Raw genomic sequence first — 14,927 nt, forward strand, 5'->3', positions numbered from 1 at the left:
GTGGTTTTGTTGGTATGTGTTTTCGTCGAAAGTTGGTCTCATTGTGGAGTTCATTATATTTTTGATTGTTTACAATGAATTCAAAAGAAAATAGCATTTTTATAAGACCTCTCTTACACAATAAGAAGAAAATTATAACTTTCTAGAAAATAACACAGAAATTATTTATCAACTCCTGCTTTTGTGGGATCTTTGCCTGTGTCGGGGGTGCGTTAGCCCGTGGACCACTGATTCATAAGATTCTGATTGAATTGTGAAGGCTTTGGGGATTCTTTCTTCGTTTATCGAAGTTAGAATTTGAAGCGAATATCTTATCGATGTAAGATATTCACTCTTCCAAAAATTAAGTCAATGCTTAAATCTCTAGGAATTAACGAAAGCTTCTTGAAAGTGTTTTTGAGGAATCAAGACTCTCTCTCTTTTCCCAAATTCGCCAAATGCCTAAGCTTATCTGCTCTAATTGCCTTGGATCTGCTCCCCCCTTTGGCTCCCGTGTATAGGAAGATATTTATAGGGATATAGATGCATAACTGTTAAAATGAGGGCAAAATAACTGGCCAACAACACTTCCTTTGGGCGCGATAGCCAGGGGTGACGCGGCTGAAGAAATGCCCTTTTAGGCGCGGCAGCCGGGGGTGACGCGGCTAAAGGAGCGGTTCCCCTCCAGTTTGTAACCGTCATCTCACAACTTTAAACTCCTTAAATGCCACGATTTTCATGGGTAGTAGGCATGATTTTCGCTTGTAACTGCTTCCCCCACATTCATAAGTGATCTCCAGTAGTTAATAAGCCATTTGATCCGCACAAAATTTGAGAAAACTATCAAAAATGATATTTTCAGCTTCTCAGTGTGCGCGGCAGTGAACGGTGAGGCGTATTACCGCGGCAGTTACCACTGCCGCGTAACTCTCGGGTATTTTAGCTCTAGCTTTTTCGTCCGATATCGGAATAAGGTGATCCAAGATGCATTGGAAAGATAATGAAGAGATATACAACTTTTATCTTTTGAGATTTTTCAGATTTGGATCATATCATGGTTTAAACTGTCATGCATTGCCGCGGCAGCTACCACTGCCGTGCACCTTCGAGGCAGTTTGCGTTGTCTCGGGTATTTTGGCTCTAACTCCCTCGTTCGATATCGGAATGAGGTGATACAAGATGCATTGGAAATCTAGAAAAGAGCTCTACAACTTCTTATAGGTGGGGCACTCTCTTTACTTGCGCGTCACCTTCCACTGCCGCGCCTATGCGCGTCAGTGTACATTATCGCGCACCTCCGAGGCAGTTTGCGACCTCTCGGGTATTTTGGCTCTAACTCCCTCGTCTGATATCGGAATGAGGTGATCCAAGATGCGTTAGAAATCTATAGAAGAGCTATACAACTTTCCATAGGCGCGGTACTATTTTTATTTACGCGTCACTTTCCACTGCCGCGTCTATGCGCGTAAGTGTACACTGTCGCGCACCTCCGAGGCAGTTTGCGACCTCTCGGGTATTTTGGATCTAACTCCCTCATCCTATATCAGAATGAGGTGATCCAAGATGAGTTTGAAAGCTAGCGAAGAGCTATACAACTTTCCATAAGCATGTCACTCTATTTGTATGCACAATACCTTCCACTACCATGCCTATGCGCGTCAGTGTTCCTTGTCACGAGTATTCATATTGTTCTTCTATGTTATTTCACATGTTCATTTGCTTCTTTTAGCTTTGGATGATCCTCTCTGACTTAGATAATAACATTCATTATCTTCTCTTTGTCTTAAGCTATATCTAGGTATCTATAAGTATTTTTAGACGCCTACAGTATGTTAATGAAAAGAACATTGTTTGAAGTTTGGATTTGTGTGCTTTTATTTTGTTTCTCATAGGGTGTTTGGGTTACTTTTTTTCTCATAGGGTGTTTGGGTTACTTTTTTTTCTTATTATTATGATGTAAGATGAGCTTTTTTCAGTCCCCATCCTTTCCCTTAAAAGAAAAAAATATATCAGACTTGAAGAAAATTCTGCCTCATTTTGCAGGTTGAGTGAGAACAAACAGTCATGGCTGTCATCAAACTCGAAAAACAGTATTACGCAACTAGTAGTTTTGTTATAGGATATGCTCCATGTTCTAGTTTGCTTGCCATAATCAACAAATATGCAATCACAAAGTTCAACTACCCGGGCCTCTTAACTGCACTTCAATACATGACCTCAGCTCTAGGAGTCTCGATTCTCGGAAAATTAGGGTTTCTATATCATGACGCCTTCACCCTAGAAATAGCTAAGAAGTTCTTCCCTGCTGCAGTTGTCTTTTACCTCGCAATATTCACCAACACCAATCTCCTCCGCCATGCCAATGTCGACACTTTCATCGTGTTCAGATCACTGACTCCTCTTCTTGTTGCCATTGGTGACACAACATTCAGAAAACAACCATGCCCTTCGAAGCTCACTTTCTTATCTCTAGTGATCATATTGGGTGGTGCAGTTGGTTATGTTATGGATGATTTAGGCTTCACGCTCACAGCATATTCATGGGCTTTTGCATATTTGATCACAATCACTACTGAGATGGTGTATATCAAGCACATGGTGACAAACCTAGGGCTCAACACTTGGGGTTTTGTGTTGTACAACAATCTGTTGTCCTTGATGTTGGCTCCTTTGTTTTGGTTTGTAACTGGAGAGTACTCTGATGTTTTTGCTGCTGTTGGATCGAGTTCAGGAGACTGGTTTGCGATGGATGCACTTGTTGCGGTGATGTTATCTTGTGTTTTTGGATTGCTTATCAGTTTATTTGGATTTGCGGCGAGGAAAGCAATATCTGCTACGGCATTTACAGTCACTGGCTTGGTTAATAAGGGGGGGTTATTCATTGGGGTAATTTTTGGGATAATGGGATAATTTTTGGAACAACAATATTTGGTGTTATTCATTGGGGTAATTAGAACTGGAGTAACATTTATGGTGTTATTGGTTTGTTGGGATAATTGTGGGACAAATACCCCACTTTCCCCCAAATTACCCCAAGTATATAAAGGGTTTTCAGCCCCCACCCCCAAAATTACCCCATTTCGTTTCCTGGAACAAGAGGGGGGGGAAAATTCGTTCTCGAGCTCGAACTCCCGCAGGGTCGTCGCCGTTCTCGAGGTCCGTTCCCTTGCTCCGTCGCCGTTCTGGAGGTCGTGGGCCTACTCCGTCGCCCTTTCTCGTTTTCCCCCAATCGCTGAACCCTAGCTAGGGTTTCTCGTTTTCCTCTCCGGCGATCTCAAGGGTTTCTCGTTTTCCTCTCCAGCGATCTCAAGGTGACTTTTAAATTTGCATCTTTAGTCAATTTGCCTTCAATATTTGTCTCTGTGGATGAAAAAATCACCACAAAGTTTGAGAAATTTAAGTCAATACATCTCCAGCTTGATGATTCTGATATATAAACAACAGCTGCACTTTATTGGGTGAGTTCATTATCTAGTCAGTTCATTAATAAACAGCAGCTAGCTACATAATCTCTTAAGTTTTGTCAGGAGTGTGACTATTGCTTCATCAATTAATGTATTCATGCAAAGGTAGAGCAGCAGAGGATTGTTGTGTGAATATGTTAATACGTATACATGCAGCTACAAGGAGACAAATTAACAAGCTCTCAGAATTCTTTCTTATAGCAAGAAGAGTGATTTTTTATATGTAAAAACTACTATATACCAGCAGCTAGAAGGAGACAAATTAATAGGCAATCAGGATTCTTTCTTAGCAAGTAGAGTGATTTTTATATGTAAAAGTAAATATATATCCTGAATATGTTATCAACTCAACCGTCCATCAAGTTCCTTTGTCTCTAGGATCTATTTCATCCTCATTCTGTTCCCACAAAAGTCAGGCAGAGCAGCATGTGCACCAGCGTACACTATGTAAGTACACATGCGACTTGTATGCTTTTGGGAACATAGATGTTGTTAGTTCTATGCTTTTGGGAACATAGATGTTAAGCACATACATGTTGTTACTTGTATGCTTTTGGGCTTATATGCTTTTGGACTTGTATGCTTTTGGGAACATAGATGTTGTTAGTTCTATGCTTTTGGGAACATAGATGTTAAGCACATACATGTTGTTACTTGTATGCTTTTGGGCTTATATGCTTTTGGACTTGTATGCTTTTGGGAACATAGATGTTGTTAGTTCTATGCTTTTGGGAACATAGATGTTAAGCACATACATGTTGTTACTTGTATGCTTTTGGGCTTATATGCTTTTGGACTTGTATGCTTTTGGGAACATAGATGTTGTTAGTTCTATGCTTTTGGGAACATAGATGTTAAGCACATACATGTTGTTACTTGTATGCTTTTGGGCTTATATGCTTTTGGACTTGTATGCTTTTGGGAACATAGATGTTGTTAGTTCTATGCTTTTGGGAACATAGATGTTAAGCACATACATGTTGTTACTTGTATGCTTTTGGGCTTATATGCTTTTGGACTTGTATGCTTTTGGGAACATAGATGTTGTTAGTTCTATGCTTTTGGGAACATAGATGTTAAGCACATACATGTTGTTACTTGTATGCTTTTGGGCTTATATGCTTTTGGACTTGTATGCTTTTGGGAACATAGATGTTGTTAGTTCTATGCTTTTGGGAACATAGATGTTAAGCACATACATGTTGTTACTTGTATGCTTTTGGGCTTATATGCTTTTGGACTTGTATGCTTTTGGGAACATAGATGTTGTTAGTTCTATGCTTTTGGAAACATAGATGTTAAGCACATACATGTTGTTACTTGTATGCTTTTGGGCTTATATGCTTTTGGACTTATATGCTTTTGGACTTTTATTAATGAATATTATCTTGGTATGTTTTTGTTATTATACAGGTGAGGTTGTTCTATCTAATATATTGTATTGAACGAATTTTTGGCATTTTTAAGTCTAGGTTTACAATTTTTAAGTCTCAACCTCCAGGTTTTTCATATGAGACTCAAAAAAGTATGATCTGGGCATGTATCGGTTTGCATAATTTTCTGAAGATGGAGAACTCCAACGATGACTTTAAAGTTTCTGATCTTCCTCTAGAGGCACCACGCAATGTTGCTCCGATTGATGGTGATTCTGATGAGGACGATGACATACAAACTCAACAAGCACAACAGACAGCTGCATCACGTTGGAGAGAACAAATGGCAAACACAATGTGGGAGGATGGGACAAACATAGCCCAAGGAGTCTAAAAATAAACATCAAAATATTTTAAGATTGATAAATATTAATATTATTATATTATTTTTAATATTTTATATTAAAATAATCTTAAAAATTAATATTATTTTATATTATAACTATTATTTATTTAATCATTTGATGTTATATCAAGTTAAACTTGAATTTAATTGAGCTATAAATATAATATTATAAAAAGATGTCATACTAAAATTGTCCCACTCAAATTGTCCCATTACCCCTATTTTACCCCACTTTATCCCACTCAATTATCCCATTAGGTAAAATTACCCCATTGGAACAATTTACCCCAAATTACACCAAATTACACCAACGAATAACCCCCCCCTAAGTTTCTCACAGTTGCGATCAATGTGACGATATGGGATAAGCATGCCAGCCCATTTGGACTGGTTTGTTTGCTTTTTACTCTTGCCGGTGGAGTTCTTTATCAGCAATCAGTTACTGGGCCTCCAAGTCAGCTTGACTCTACAACTTCTAAACAGGCAAAAAGTGTGGATGGAGGTAGTGATTCTGACAATGAGAAGCAAGGAGTTAGCAAGGATTCGAGTGTACGAACTTTGTGACAGTTCTCATTCCTTTTTAAAGTCATAGGAGAAGTTGTACCGTAGAAGGCTTATTCATTGTATCGGTTAGTATAGTTATTGCTCTTGTATGAGAGGAATCTTGATTTGCTTTCCTTTTTTGCTTGATTAGCAGTTGTTCCTTTATGCAGACTGTTGGCCTTCTTGTTTTGATGATGTTTAACAAATAATTTACTTCTAATGTTATTTGTCTAGTGTTTGTGTTTTCGTATTTATTCTAGGCAAACAACATGTTGGAGGTTGGATGAATTGCACCATAACGATCATATCAAATGGAGGTTGGTGGAATAGTAGTTGAAGCTATGTACAATTCAAGTTGAAGATCCAAGTTCAAGCTTCATTTGCAAGATTACCAAGTCAAGCTATTGAAGATCAAGATCAAGCTTGGTTAATTTAGTTTAGGAGTTTATATTATGTGTGCTAGTACCTTAAGCTCAATATAATATACACACACACATTTATTAGTTTCCGTGTATATATATAGTAATATATATACATATATGTTTTGGTTTGATAGTTTTCAAGTTTTACTATGAAACAATTAAATATAATTAGAAAACATATTTTTGTTTCATACTTAAATGCATATATATGATTTCATCAATATCAATTTTATTTAGTTCAATGAAATCATGTTTTAGTACATTATATGTGTATTTTGATAAAATACTATATTCATTGTTTATAGACTTCATAACAATAGTTTACATCTTTCTTCAAGTCTATAAAATTATTTTGTATTATTTCAAAACATGGTTAAGCTAAAATATCAAAATTCATGTGTTTACATTTTTATGTTTTGGACTATTTTGTAAAATGATGATATTTTTGTAGTATCATGTCTACAATTATTTCCCAAAGTTTTACATTTTTTTTGAATTTATTTGATATTTTTAAACAGGGTTTTAAAATCAGAAAACTGTTTCAAACCTGTCAAATTGCATATATCTGTTTGCGGTCGACCGCCATGGTCGACCGGCCCTGAGTCCAGAGACTCAGTATGTTTCTTGATGGCTCGCGGTCGACCGTCTATTGTCCAGAGCCAAACCCTGGTCTTTTTGTTGCTCGCGGTCGATCGCGAGTTTTCCACGGTCGACCGCTAATCGCCCAACTGCTAGTTTTGGTACAGAATCAGATTTCTGATTCTTGGGCTTTTTGGTCTTTTCCTTTGGGGTTTTGGCTGAGATTTTGGGAGGCTATATATACCCCATTGCTCTTATCTTTCATGGAGAACTAAGAGAATGTTTTAAAGAAGTTTTAAAAGAGTTCAAGTTTGTTTAAAGGGTTTGTTTTGTGAAAACAATTTCACAAGAGCTTGAGGAAGATCATCTACATTGTTTGAGCATCCAACTCTTCTACCTCTATCTCTTGATCTATTGAGAAGTTTTCTAAACTCTATTTCTAGCTTTATATTTATTTGTTTGATTATCATTTTATTAAAGCTAGTTTTATATTGAGTTTAGATTTGATTTCACTCATTGTTTACACACACCCACTTGAGCTTATTGTATTTACATTCATAGTATAATTTGGATTATGGGATTATAACATTGAGTTGTACTTAATTGAGTTCTCATCCATTGTAGAGAACAGTTTTTGTTATATTGTGAGATTGTAAGGTTTTCGGTGAGCTAGAAAACTGAGTGTGTTGTTGTAAAATTTTCGGTGAGCTAAAAAACCGAGTGAGAGTGTGAGGTGTGAACGTTGATCGGTAAGCATTAAAAACCGACATTGTGAGGTATAAACGTTATTCGAGTGAGCGTAGAAAACCCGATTGTGATAGTGGAGATCTCCTCGAGGTGAGGACCGGGGACGTAGGTCGTGGGGACCGAACCTCGTGAACATATCGTTTGTTTGTGATTGCATTGGCGTACTTATTCTTGTATTCATATCTTACTAGTTTCAGGCCCGTGCGATGCACGGATTTGTCTAATATACAAAAATTGATGTAGCAAAAAATACAAAATAAAACAATAATAATATATAAGTAGTCAGAAATGATACAACATAAATTGCATATATAGTTTGAAAAATTAGAAAGTTTGAAAAACTTGAATCAGTTTAAGATCATATATAGTTTGAAAAATATAAATGTGTAAAAACGGTATTCAGAAATATGGTGGGAGTTATTTTATTATTAAAAGGTAGAAAAAATTCAAAATTAAGGTGAAATGTCAAAAAAGTACCAAAAGTGGGTAAACTTAAAAAAATTAAAAAAATGAAAGGTTTGAAAAAATGTAAACATAGGAAAATAATATTTGAAAATTTTGTGCGAGTCATATTAATAATTAAATCGATGATAACTTTCCAAAGAAATTGGTAAAATAAAATTGAAATGTAAAAAAACAAAGAAAATATAATACCTATCATGTAAGGGGTGTATGACATCCACCTAACGAAAATAAGAGACAATGTAATACATTAATCAAATAAAGTCTGTGTAAGAAAATTTTATATGATTGCAATTTAAGAACATCATCAAACCATAAGAATACGTCATAAGAAGTACTCAATTAGTTAAATAAAATGTAACTTTCACATACTCTATATAAACATAAGAAAGAACAAAAAATTGAAGTGAAATACATTGCCATTGGAGAAAAATAACAAAACATAATATAGGAGAAATACATTCTAGTAAAATTATATTGAGTTCATCACTTACCAATAGTAAAGATAAACAAAAAACAAACAGATCTGAAACAGAAAAAAATATAATTATATAGAAAGAAAAGAAAAATACACTTGTATAGGTAGAAATATCTTTAATTCTATCTTTGCCTTTTGTATTCATTTTTTTCTTGCTGTAAAATGAAAGAGAGAGCAATCTACCAATCTATCTATAGAAAAAAAACCATAACTGTCCAAAACAACAGTAGAAAAAAATAACAACCTAAGATAGAATGCGCTCTTTTCATGGAAGAATTGAAATATGTCAAATTAGCATCAACTATGTCAAATTAGAGTGCATCAACTATGTCAAATTTCAGCCAAAAGCAACATGATAGTTTGCATTTACTGTCATATTTCAACCATTTAATTTTACAAACATTTAATGTACAACTTTGCATTTCTTCACCCAGCAGATTTAAGTCTTGTGCATCAAAGCTAAATATATGTTTAATATATATTGATGTAGCAAAAGAATACAAAATAATACAAAATAGAACAATAATAATATATAAAGTTTTGTATTTATAAAAAATCGTGTAATAAAGGGGTAATTATAAAGGGGTAATTAATGTTGAGATAAGTTACAGTTATTGGCATTACTTTTTTTATTTTTTAAAAAAATTACATTTTGGTCAGATGTAAGTGGGATCATTGAGATATGAAACTTGTGAATGGCAGATGTAAGTGGGATTATTCACATATGAAACTTGTGAATGGCTGCAGAGAAAAGTTTCATTAAAATGCCAAAGAATAAAAAATATTTGCATATAAAACACTGAAATTAAAACCAAAGCTGCGAGACAGATTTTTTCCTTTAACATGCATGATGCATCCGACATCCATTCATAAGCAAGTAAGGTAGCTTGTAGCTTGTACAGATAATCCTCAACTTTCTAAGTTATACAGCTATGCATATATTCTGCTTATCCAATGTTTGCGCTTTTTGATGCCCAATTCTAAAGCTAAACATGGCTAGAAAGTGCCCAATACCTACTAATATATTAAAGTGCTAATGTATAGAACTAATACCACTCATTGACAAGTTAATGGTTTCACGACCCTCCATAGACCATGTAGAAATTTGACTTTTACCGTGATTGGAAAAATCATGCAACCAGGTGGCAATGTTGGATATGAGCATTAAGGGTAGAAAAATGTTACGGATGAAACTGAAGCAGGACATATATAGAGAAGAAAATTGGGTATGGAGCCCTAACAAAAATCAAAATTTAGAAAATGTATTACTTCTATCAATGTATTTCAGTTGGATTGTAATAAAGGAAGTAGTATACAGTACAAAGTTGTGAGGCGACATTCTGACATCCTCACTATCTATCTGGTACCAGTTCAAAGATAAATCTACTTTTGTATTTCCATAACACATACCATTAGGTTGTTATGAATCAAGCAATTATTTTAATATTTGCAAAACCAAAACAGAACATAATTTATAGCAAATGTAAATAAAACGTAATTGACATAAAAACTTACCAGAGACGACAAAAGATACAACTATAATTAATACTACCAGAGTCAATCTATAAAAGCCAGACTACATATTGATGTAATAAAGATCTACAACTGAATGGAGATATCTATGAATATATAATTTCAGCTTCTAAGAGAACCTGCAGTCTTCCTGCGGTATCCACCATGACAACGTCGATTTTCTTCTTTTTGGCTTCTTCAAGACCATTTTTAGCAATTTGTGAAGGCTTTACTTGAGTTCCTTCTTTATAAACAGGCACACCTATCTGTCACATGAAAAAGAAGGGGAGAACACAGTGTGAAAAGAAATCAGATAATACAAAGAAGGCATGCAAAAGAGGAAACAGATAGACTCTATAGAATGAATGATAACAACTGAATCAATAAAAAAGAGTAAATCAGTGATAGCGTATCTCAAGAATGTTGGACGAAACATGAGGCTTTATCACTTATCAGAAAAGGGAAACAAAAGAAGCAAAGATGCAATGCACAACTCTTATGTCAACTCTTATGTGTCTAACTACCTTTTCATGATAAAGAAAATACTGCCCTTCACAAAAAATGATAATAAAGATAAGTAGAACATAAATCAATACTAAAAGGTTGATATATAATAAAAAAACACCATAATTGGATTTTTCTTCTTCTTTTAGAATCAGATAAAATCCTACTGAGATCATAGCAATATACCTTTTCACCCAAAATTGAGAGTTGGTCTATAGCTGCAGGCCTGTACACATCTCCAGCAACCAACACGCAACTTTTCCCCTGTAATCTGTGTCATCTCTATTAGTAATAGTATCAATAGAATGGAGGGCTTCGGACTGTACTAAAATGTGGATAAAAGGGCCTCCGACTGTACCATCTTCTTTAGGTAAAAGGCAAGCTTGGCACAAACTGTGGTCTTTCCAACACCTTGTAAGCCTGCAAGTACTATTACTGTTGGACCAGACTTCGTGAATACAAGATCAGACACTTCTCCACCCATCAATTTCACAAGTTCATCATTTACAATCTGCAATATATAAAAGTATTAGAATTAATACAATCTCTGCCACAATAAAGCTAGAACTTCTAGAAGTGAATGGAAAAGACAAAGGATTTGATTTGGCATTTTTCTATATCTCAATGATTTTAAGCAAAAAGTTACAATTTTTACATTAAAAACAAACTGGCGGTCAGCGGCGGAGAGGAGAGGGGAAGGGAGATGGCTGCTGGTCGCGACGACGAAGGCTGGTCGTGGTGGTGGCGAATGGGGCTGACGGCGTTTCAGGAAGGAGGTCGGAGAGGAGGTGAGGCGGTGACTAGGGTCGGAGTTCGCCGGCGGGGGCTCGTCGGGGCTTGGGGTTGACGGTGAACTCAGGCGGCGCGGTCGTCGCTGCTGGTCGGAGCTCGAGCGGGGGTGGGGTTGACGACTCGAGTTGGCGGGTTCGCTGGGAATGGAGCGGAGGAGATGGAGATGGTCGGGTTGGAGGGACAGCGAGGGTGCAGGCGGAACTAGAGGTCGGGTTTGGGAGCTTGGCTTTGCCGGCGTGGAAGCTTGTGTTGATGGCGGACGAGAGAGAGAGAGAGAAATAAAAACCTCCTTAGCCTAAAAACTAAAAACCTCCTTCATCCATTGGATCTAGATGAATCCAATGGCTGGGATATATATATATATATATATATATATATATATATATATATATATATATATATATGGAGAGAATCTAATAAAAACCTCCTTAGCCTAAAAACTAAAAACCTCCTTCATCCATTGGATCTAGATGAATCCAATGGCTGGGATTCAGTCAAACAGTCAACAGACATATGCATTAATTACCTCATTAATTACCTCAATACAGTGAATCCAGATTCACTACCTCAACGTATCTCGAATCACTGCAGTGAATCCGGATTCACTGCGTTGATGTAATTAATGCATGTGTTTAATGAGGTAATTAATGCATGTGTCTGTTGACTGTTTGACTGAATTCTAACCATTGGATGAAGGAGGTTTTTAGTTTTTAGGCTAAGGAGGTTTTTATTAGAACATCTCCATATATATATATATATATATATATATAACACATGCATTAATTACCTCATTCCTCAAATCTCTTTTCATCTTCTTGTTCTCACTTATTATTGTTTAGCTTCATTGATGGCAGGTCGCAACCGAGGATGCAGTTAGGCCATTGGCCATGACATACGAAGCGACAAATTGAGGTCCAACAAAGCCTCTGATTCCTTCACTGATCTCTTCAATAGTTTCTTCTTCGCTCTTTACATTTGCATGCTTTATCTCATTTATTTACGTACATCTGCTCATTTTGGGTTATGACATGTATACGTAGTGGTATCCATATTTGAATTCTTTTTCCACCTTTGAACCCTGCCAAAGCCAACTCGATTTGCTTCTTGAAATCTGAATTGAGTTACTACTCGAAAGCATGAGCCAATTTTTATTATTCTTAATATACTAAATATATTTTTAATTGGTTTTGATTTAAATTAGTTCTTGCATATATTTAAGTTAGTTCTTTTTACTCAGGTTAATCATTTTTTAATGATGATAAGTTTACAATTTGAATTTGTGACAAAAGAATTTAATTCAAGATTTACATATTCATATTTTAAATTTGTTCCCCATGTTTCCTACCTGTAGTCTATAGATTAGGATACACACAGACACAACACACACAAAAGCGAGAGCATTTTAACTCAATTACTGCCATTTAAAACATTTTGAATGATGATTACCAAATTGTTTTTTCACTAATTTGTTCAAATTCCATATCAATCCCTTAAAAGTATGTACCATATAAGAGATTTGTTCAATGCATGCCTCTTGAAAAGGAATTTTCGGTACACTATATATCTGTAATAGAATTTGAAACTTGATTGTGCTTTGTAGAACCAAACAAATGAAGACGATCAGCAGCTGAGCGGCTCAGGCTGATTGCTCGCGTGCGGTTGGTTCTGATATTGGTTGATATATAGTAACGCATGACAGTGTTTGCTCCTACAGTAGCTTCGTTCGGTTGGACATGCGAAAATTCAATCTACTACATGACCTTGATAATCAATAAATCAACGTTGACACCCAAGGGTATAGTATCGATATTTCTTTTATTGTTTATCAAGGTCTTAATAGTACATTAGATTGCATGTCAGACAGTGTAAAGCTAGGTGGGTGCAAATGGTTGGCTTTCATTTGTATCATCATGTAAATTTGGTGATGGCCACTGTGAATTAAAGTATTGCATAATAAACTTACATAGTGTGATTGTATTTTAACTCGAGATCTTTTACCAGTGATATTTAATGGGAAGTTTTTCACAACCTCCCACCAAAAGAAGTATCATACTTCAAATGCTAACTCCCCTTGTTGAATTTTTAAGTTATTTTTTATGTTTAAAAACCATTTCTATACATAAATTCCCTCCATACTTTTTTTAAGAAATATATAAAAATATCAATTTATGCAAAATGGTGCCAAAATATATATTGAAAAATTAAATGAAGAGTAAATGAAGTAATTTTCCATTTATATATCCGTCCAAAGAACAATAACCTGACCACTTTTCTGTGTCGCCCTCTCTTGTTCTTGTCGCCCCTCTTTCGTTCTTATCACCCTTTTCTTTTTCCATTCTCTCTGTTTCTCTCCCCTCTTTCTCTATCTTTAGATCCACCATCGTCTAGACAATCTAAGAAAATACACAAACAATGGGGGATCGGTGAAGCAAGTGAAGATCATTATGAGTTTTGATTCATTATTTTCCGGTACCTTTTCAAGGTAAAACTATATTTGATAATGTCCTGCTTCACTCTGGTTATAGTATTTTTTTTTTTAATTTATTAACATGCTATTTTATGTGATCATATTTTTTCCTAAAATGTACCTTTTAAGGGCAACATTCGGATTGACAATTTATTACTTTTAAGTTTTGCCTTCTCGATCTAAATGATCTTTAAAGATCTCAATGTTAACCTATATGTTTATTTGATTATCTCCAACATTAAGTTATTGTATTTATTTTAGAGTCGTTTTACCTTCTTCAAATTTAGGATCCGAGGTCTTACCCTCCGCAGGTGATCTAGATGGTTGGGAAGTTAAAATATGGCTGCCATGATCTAGGATTTGATTCTGGGTGGGGGGGGGGGGGGGGGGGGGGGGGGGGGGGGGATTAGGATCCTCTACTAATAAGGAGGTTCCTAATATCTCCTAATGAGATTTTGGCCTTTGATTTATCAATCAAAGACAATCAAAGGCCAAGATCTCCTCATGAGCAAAAGTAGAGGGAGGATAAGGATGAGATCTTGGCCTTTGATTGATAAATCAAAGGCTAAGATCTATTTATTAGGAGATATTAGAAACACTATTGATCTCGATCTCAATTCTCAAGTGAAGGTGCATCATTCGCGTTTGAGGTGTTATTGATGCTTCCTAATCGTGCTAGGGCTCAAGCATTAGCCTCCATACATTTTCTTAGTGTCATTAGAAAATAAAATCATTATGTTTATTTATTTTTCTCTTTAACGAGAAAGTTCTAATGTTACCTATTATATTAGATTAGATTTCTTCAGGGTTGGTTGTCTGAAAGTGGAGGGTGCAAATTGTAATTTTTTAACTTCACTACGGGTGTGTTTAACTAGGACATGTTGGAACTACAAATGTAGTTGCAACATCATGAATTTGTTTGGATTGATATGGTTGGAACATTATGTTATTCCTATCGCATCTATGAGTGTTTGGTTGGATATAGTTGTAGCAAAAGAATGTTGATGCAACACCCTAATGTGTTAAGAATGTGGGGTACTGCGTCCACACTTAAAATTTAGAGTGTGGCAGCAATTTTTAAGTTGAAACTTATGAACGCAACAATTTGTGTTGCAACTACTTGTGGATAAAACTGTATCCGTCATTACAAATGGAAATCAAGTTATATAAGGGTGGGTGTGGGCCGGGCCGGTTCAGGC

At 35.8% G+C, this 14,927-nt stretch overlaps 2 protein-coding genes across 2 annotated transcripts; one reads left to right on the forward strand and one right to left on the reverse strand.

Moving 5' to 3' along the window:
* On the forward strand, positions 1,357-5,786 carry LOC109819510 (GDP-mannose transporter GONST4-like). Its single transcript, XM_020385257.1, has 3 exons — positions 1,357-2,865; positions 5,010-5,162; positions 5,655-5,786. The coding sequence occupies exons 1-3, from the start codon at positions 2,044-2,046 to the stop codon at positions 5,784-5,786; spliced, it is 1,107 nt and encodes a 368-aa protein (XP_020240846.1). The 5' UTR covers positions 1,357-2,043.
* Positions 10,073-13,642, reverse strand: LOC109819511 (signal recognition particle 54 kDa protein, chloroplastic-like). Its single transcript, XM_020385258.1, has 5 exons — positions 13,522-13,642; positions 12,263-12,372; positions 10,828-10,980; positions 10,656-10,733; positions 10,073-10,231 (listed from the first exon to the last, which is right to left on the reverse strand). Exons 1-5 carry the CDS (start codon positions 13,640-13,642, stop codon positions 10,073-10,075), a joined length of 621 nt encoding a protein of 206 aa, XP_020240847.1.

This window comes from Asparagus officinalis, chromosome 8 (assembly GCF_001876935.1).
Source record: "Asparagus officinalis chromosome 8, Aspof.V1, whole genome shotgun sequence".
Lineage (NCBI taxonomy): Eukaryota > Viridiplantae > Streptophyta > Magnoliopsida > Asparagales > Asparagaceae > Asparagus > Asparagus officinalis.

What these genes read in the sequence shown, in the direction of transcription:
- LOC109819510 (XM_020385257.1), top strand. Translation starts at nt 2,044, where the DNA reads ATGGCTGTCATCAAACTCGAAAAACAGTATTACGCAACTAGTAGTTTT. An exon ending in AGGGGGGGTTATTCATTGGG is followed by an intron (nt 2,866 to 5,009) that starts GTAATTTTTGGG and finishes AATTTTCTGAAG; the next exon opens with ATGGAGAACTCCAACGATGA. An exon ending in CACGTTGGAGAGAACAAATG is followed by an intron (nt 5,163 to 5,654) that starts GCAAACACAATG and finishes GTTCTTTATCAG; the next exon opens with CAATCAGTTACTGGGCCTCC.
- LOC109819511 (XM_020385258.1), bottom strand. Translation starts at nt 13,642, where the DNA reads ATGGTGGATCTAAAGATAGAGAAAGAGGGGAGAGAAACAGAGAGAATG. An exon ending in CCTTTTACCTAAAGAAGATG is followed by an intron (nt 10,734 to 10,827) that starts GTACAGTCGGAG and finishes CACAGATTACAG; the next exon opens with GGGAAAAGTTGCGTGTTGGT. An exon ending in TCTCAATTTTGGGTGAAAAG is followed by an intron (nt 10,232 to 10,655) that starts GTATATTGCTAT and finishes TTCATGTGACAG; the next exon opens with ATAGGTGTGCCTGTTTATAA.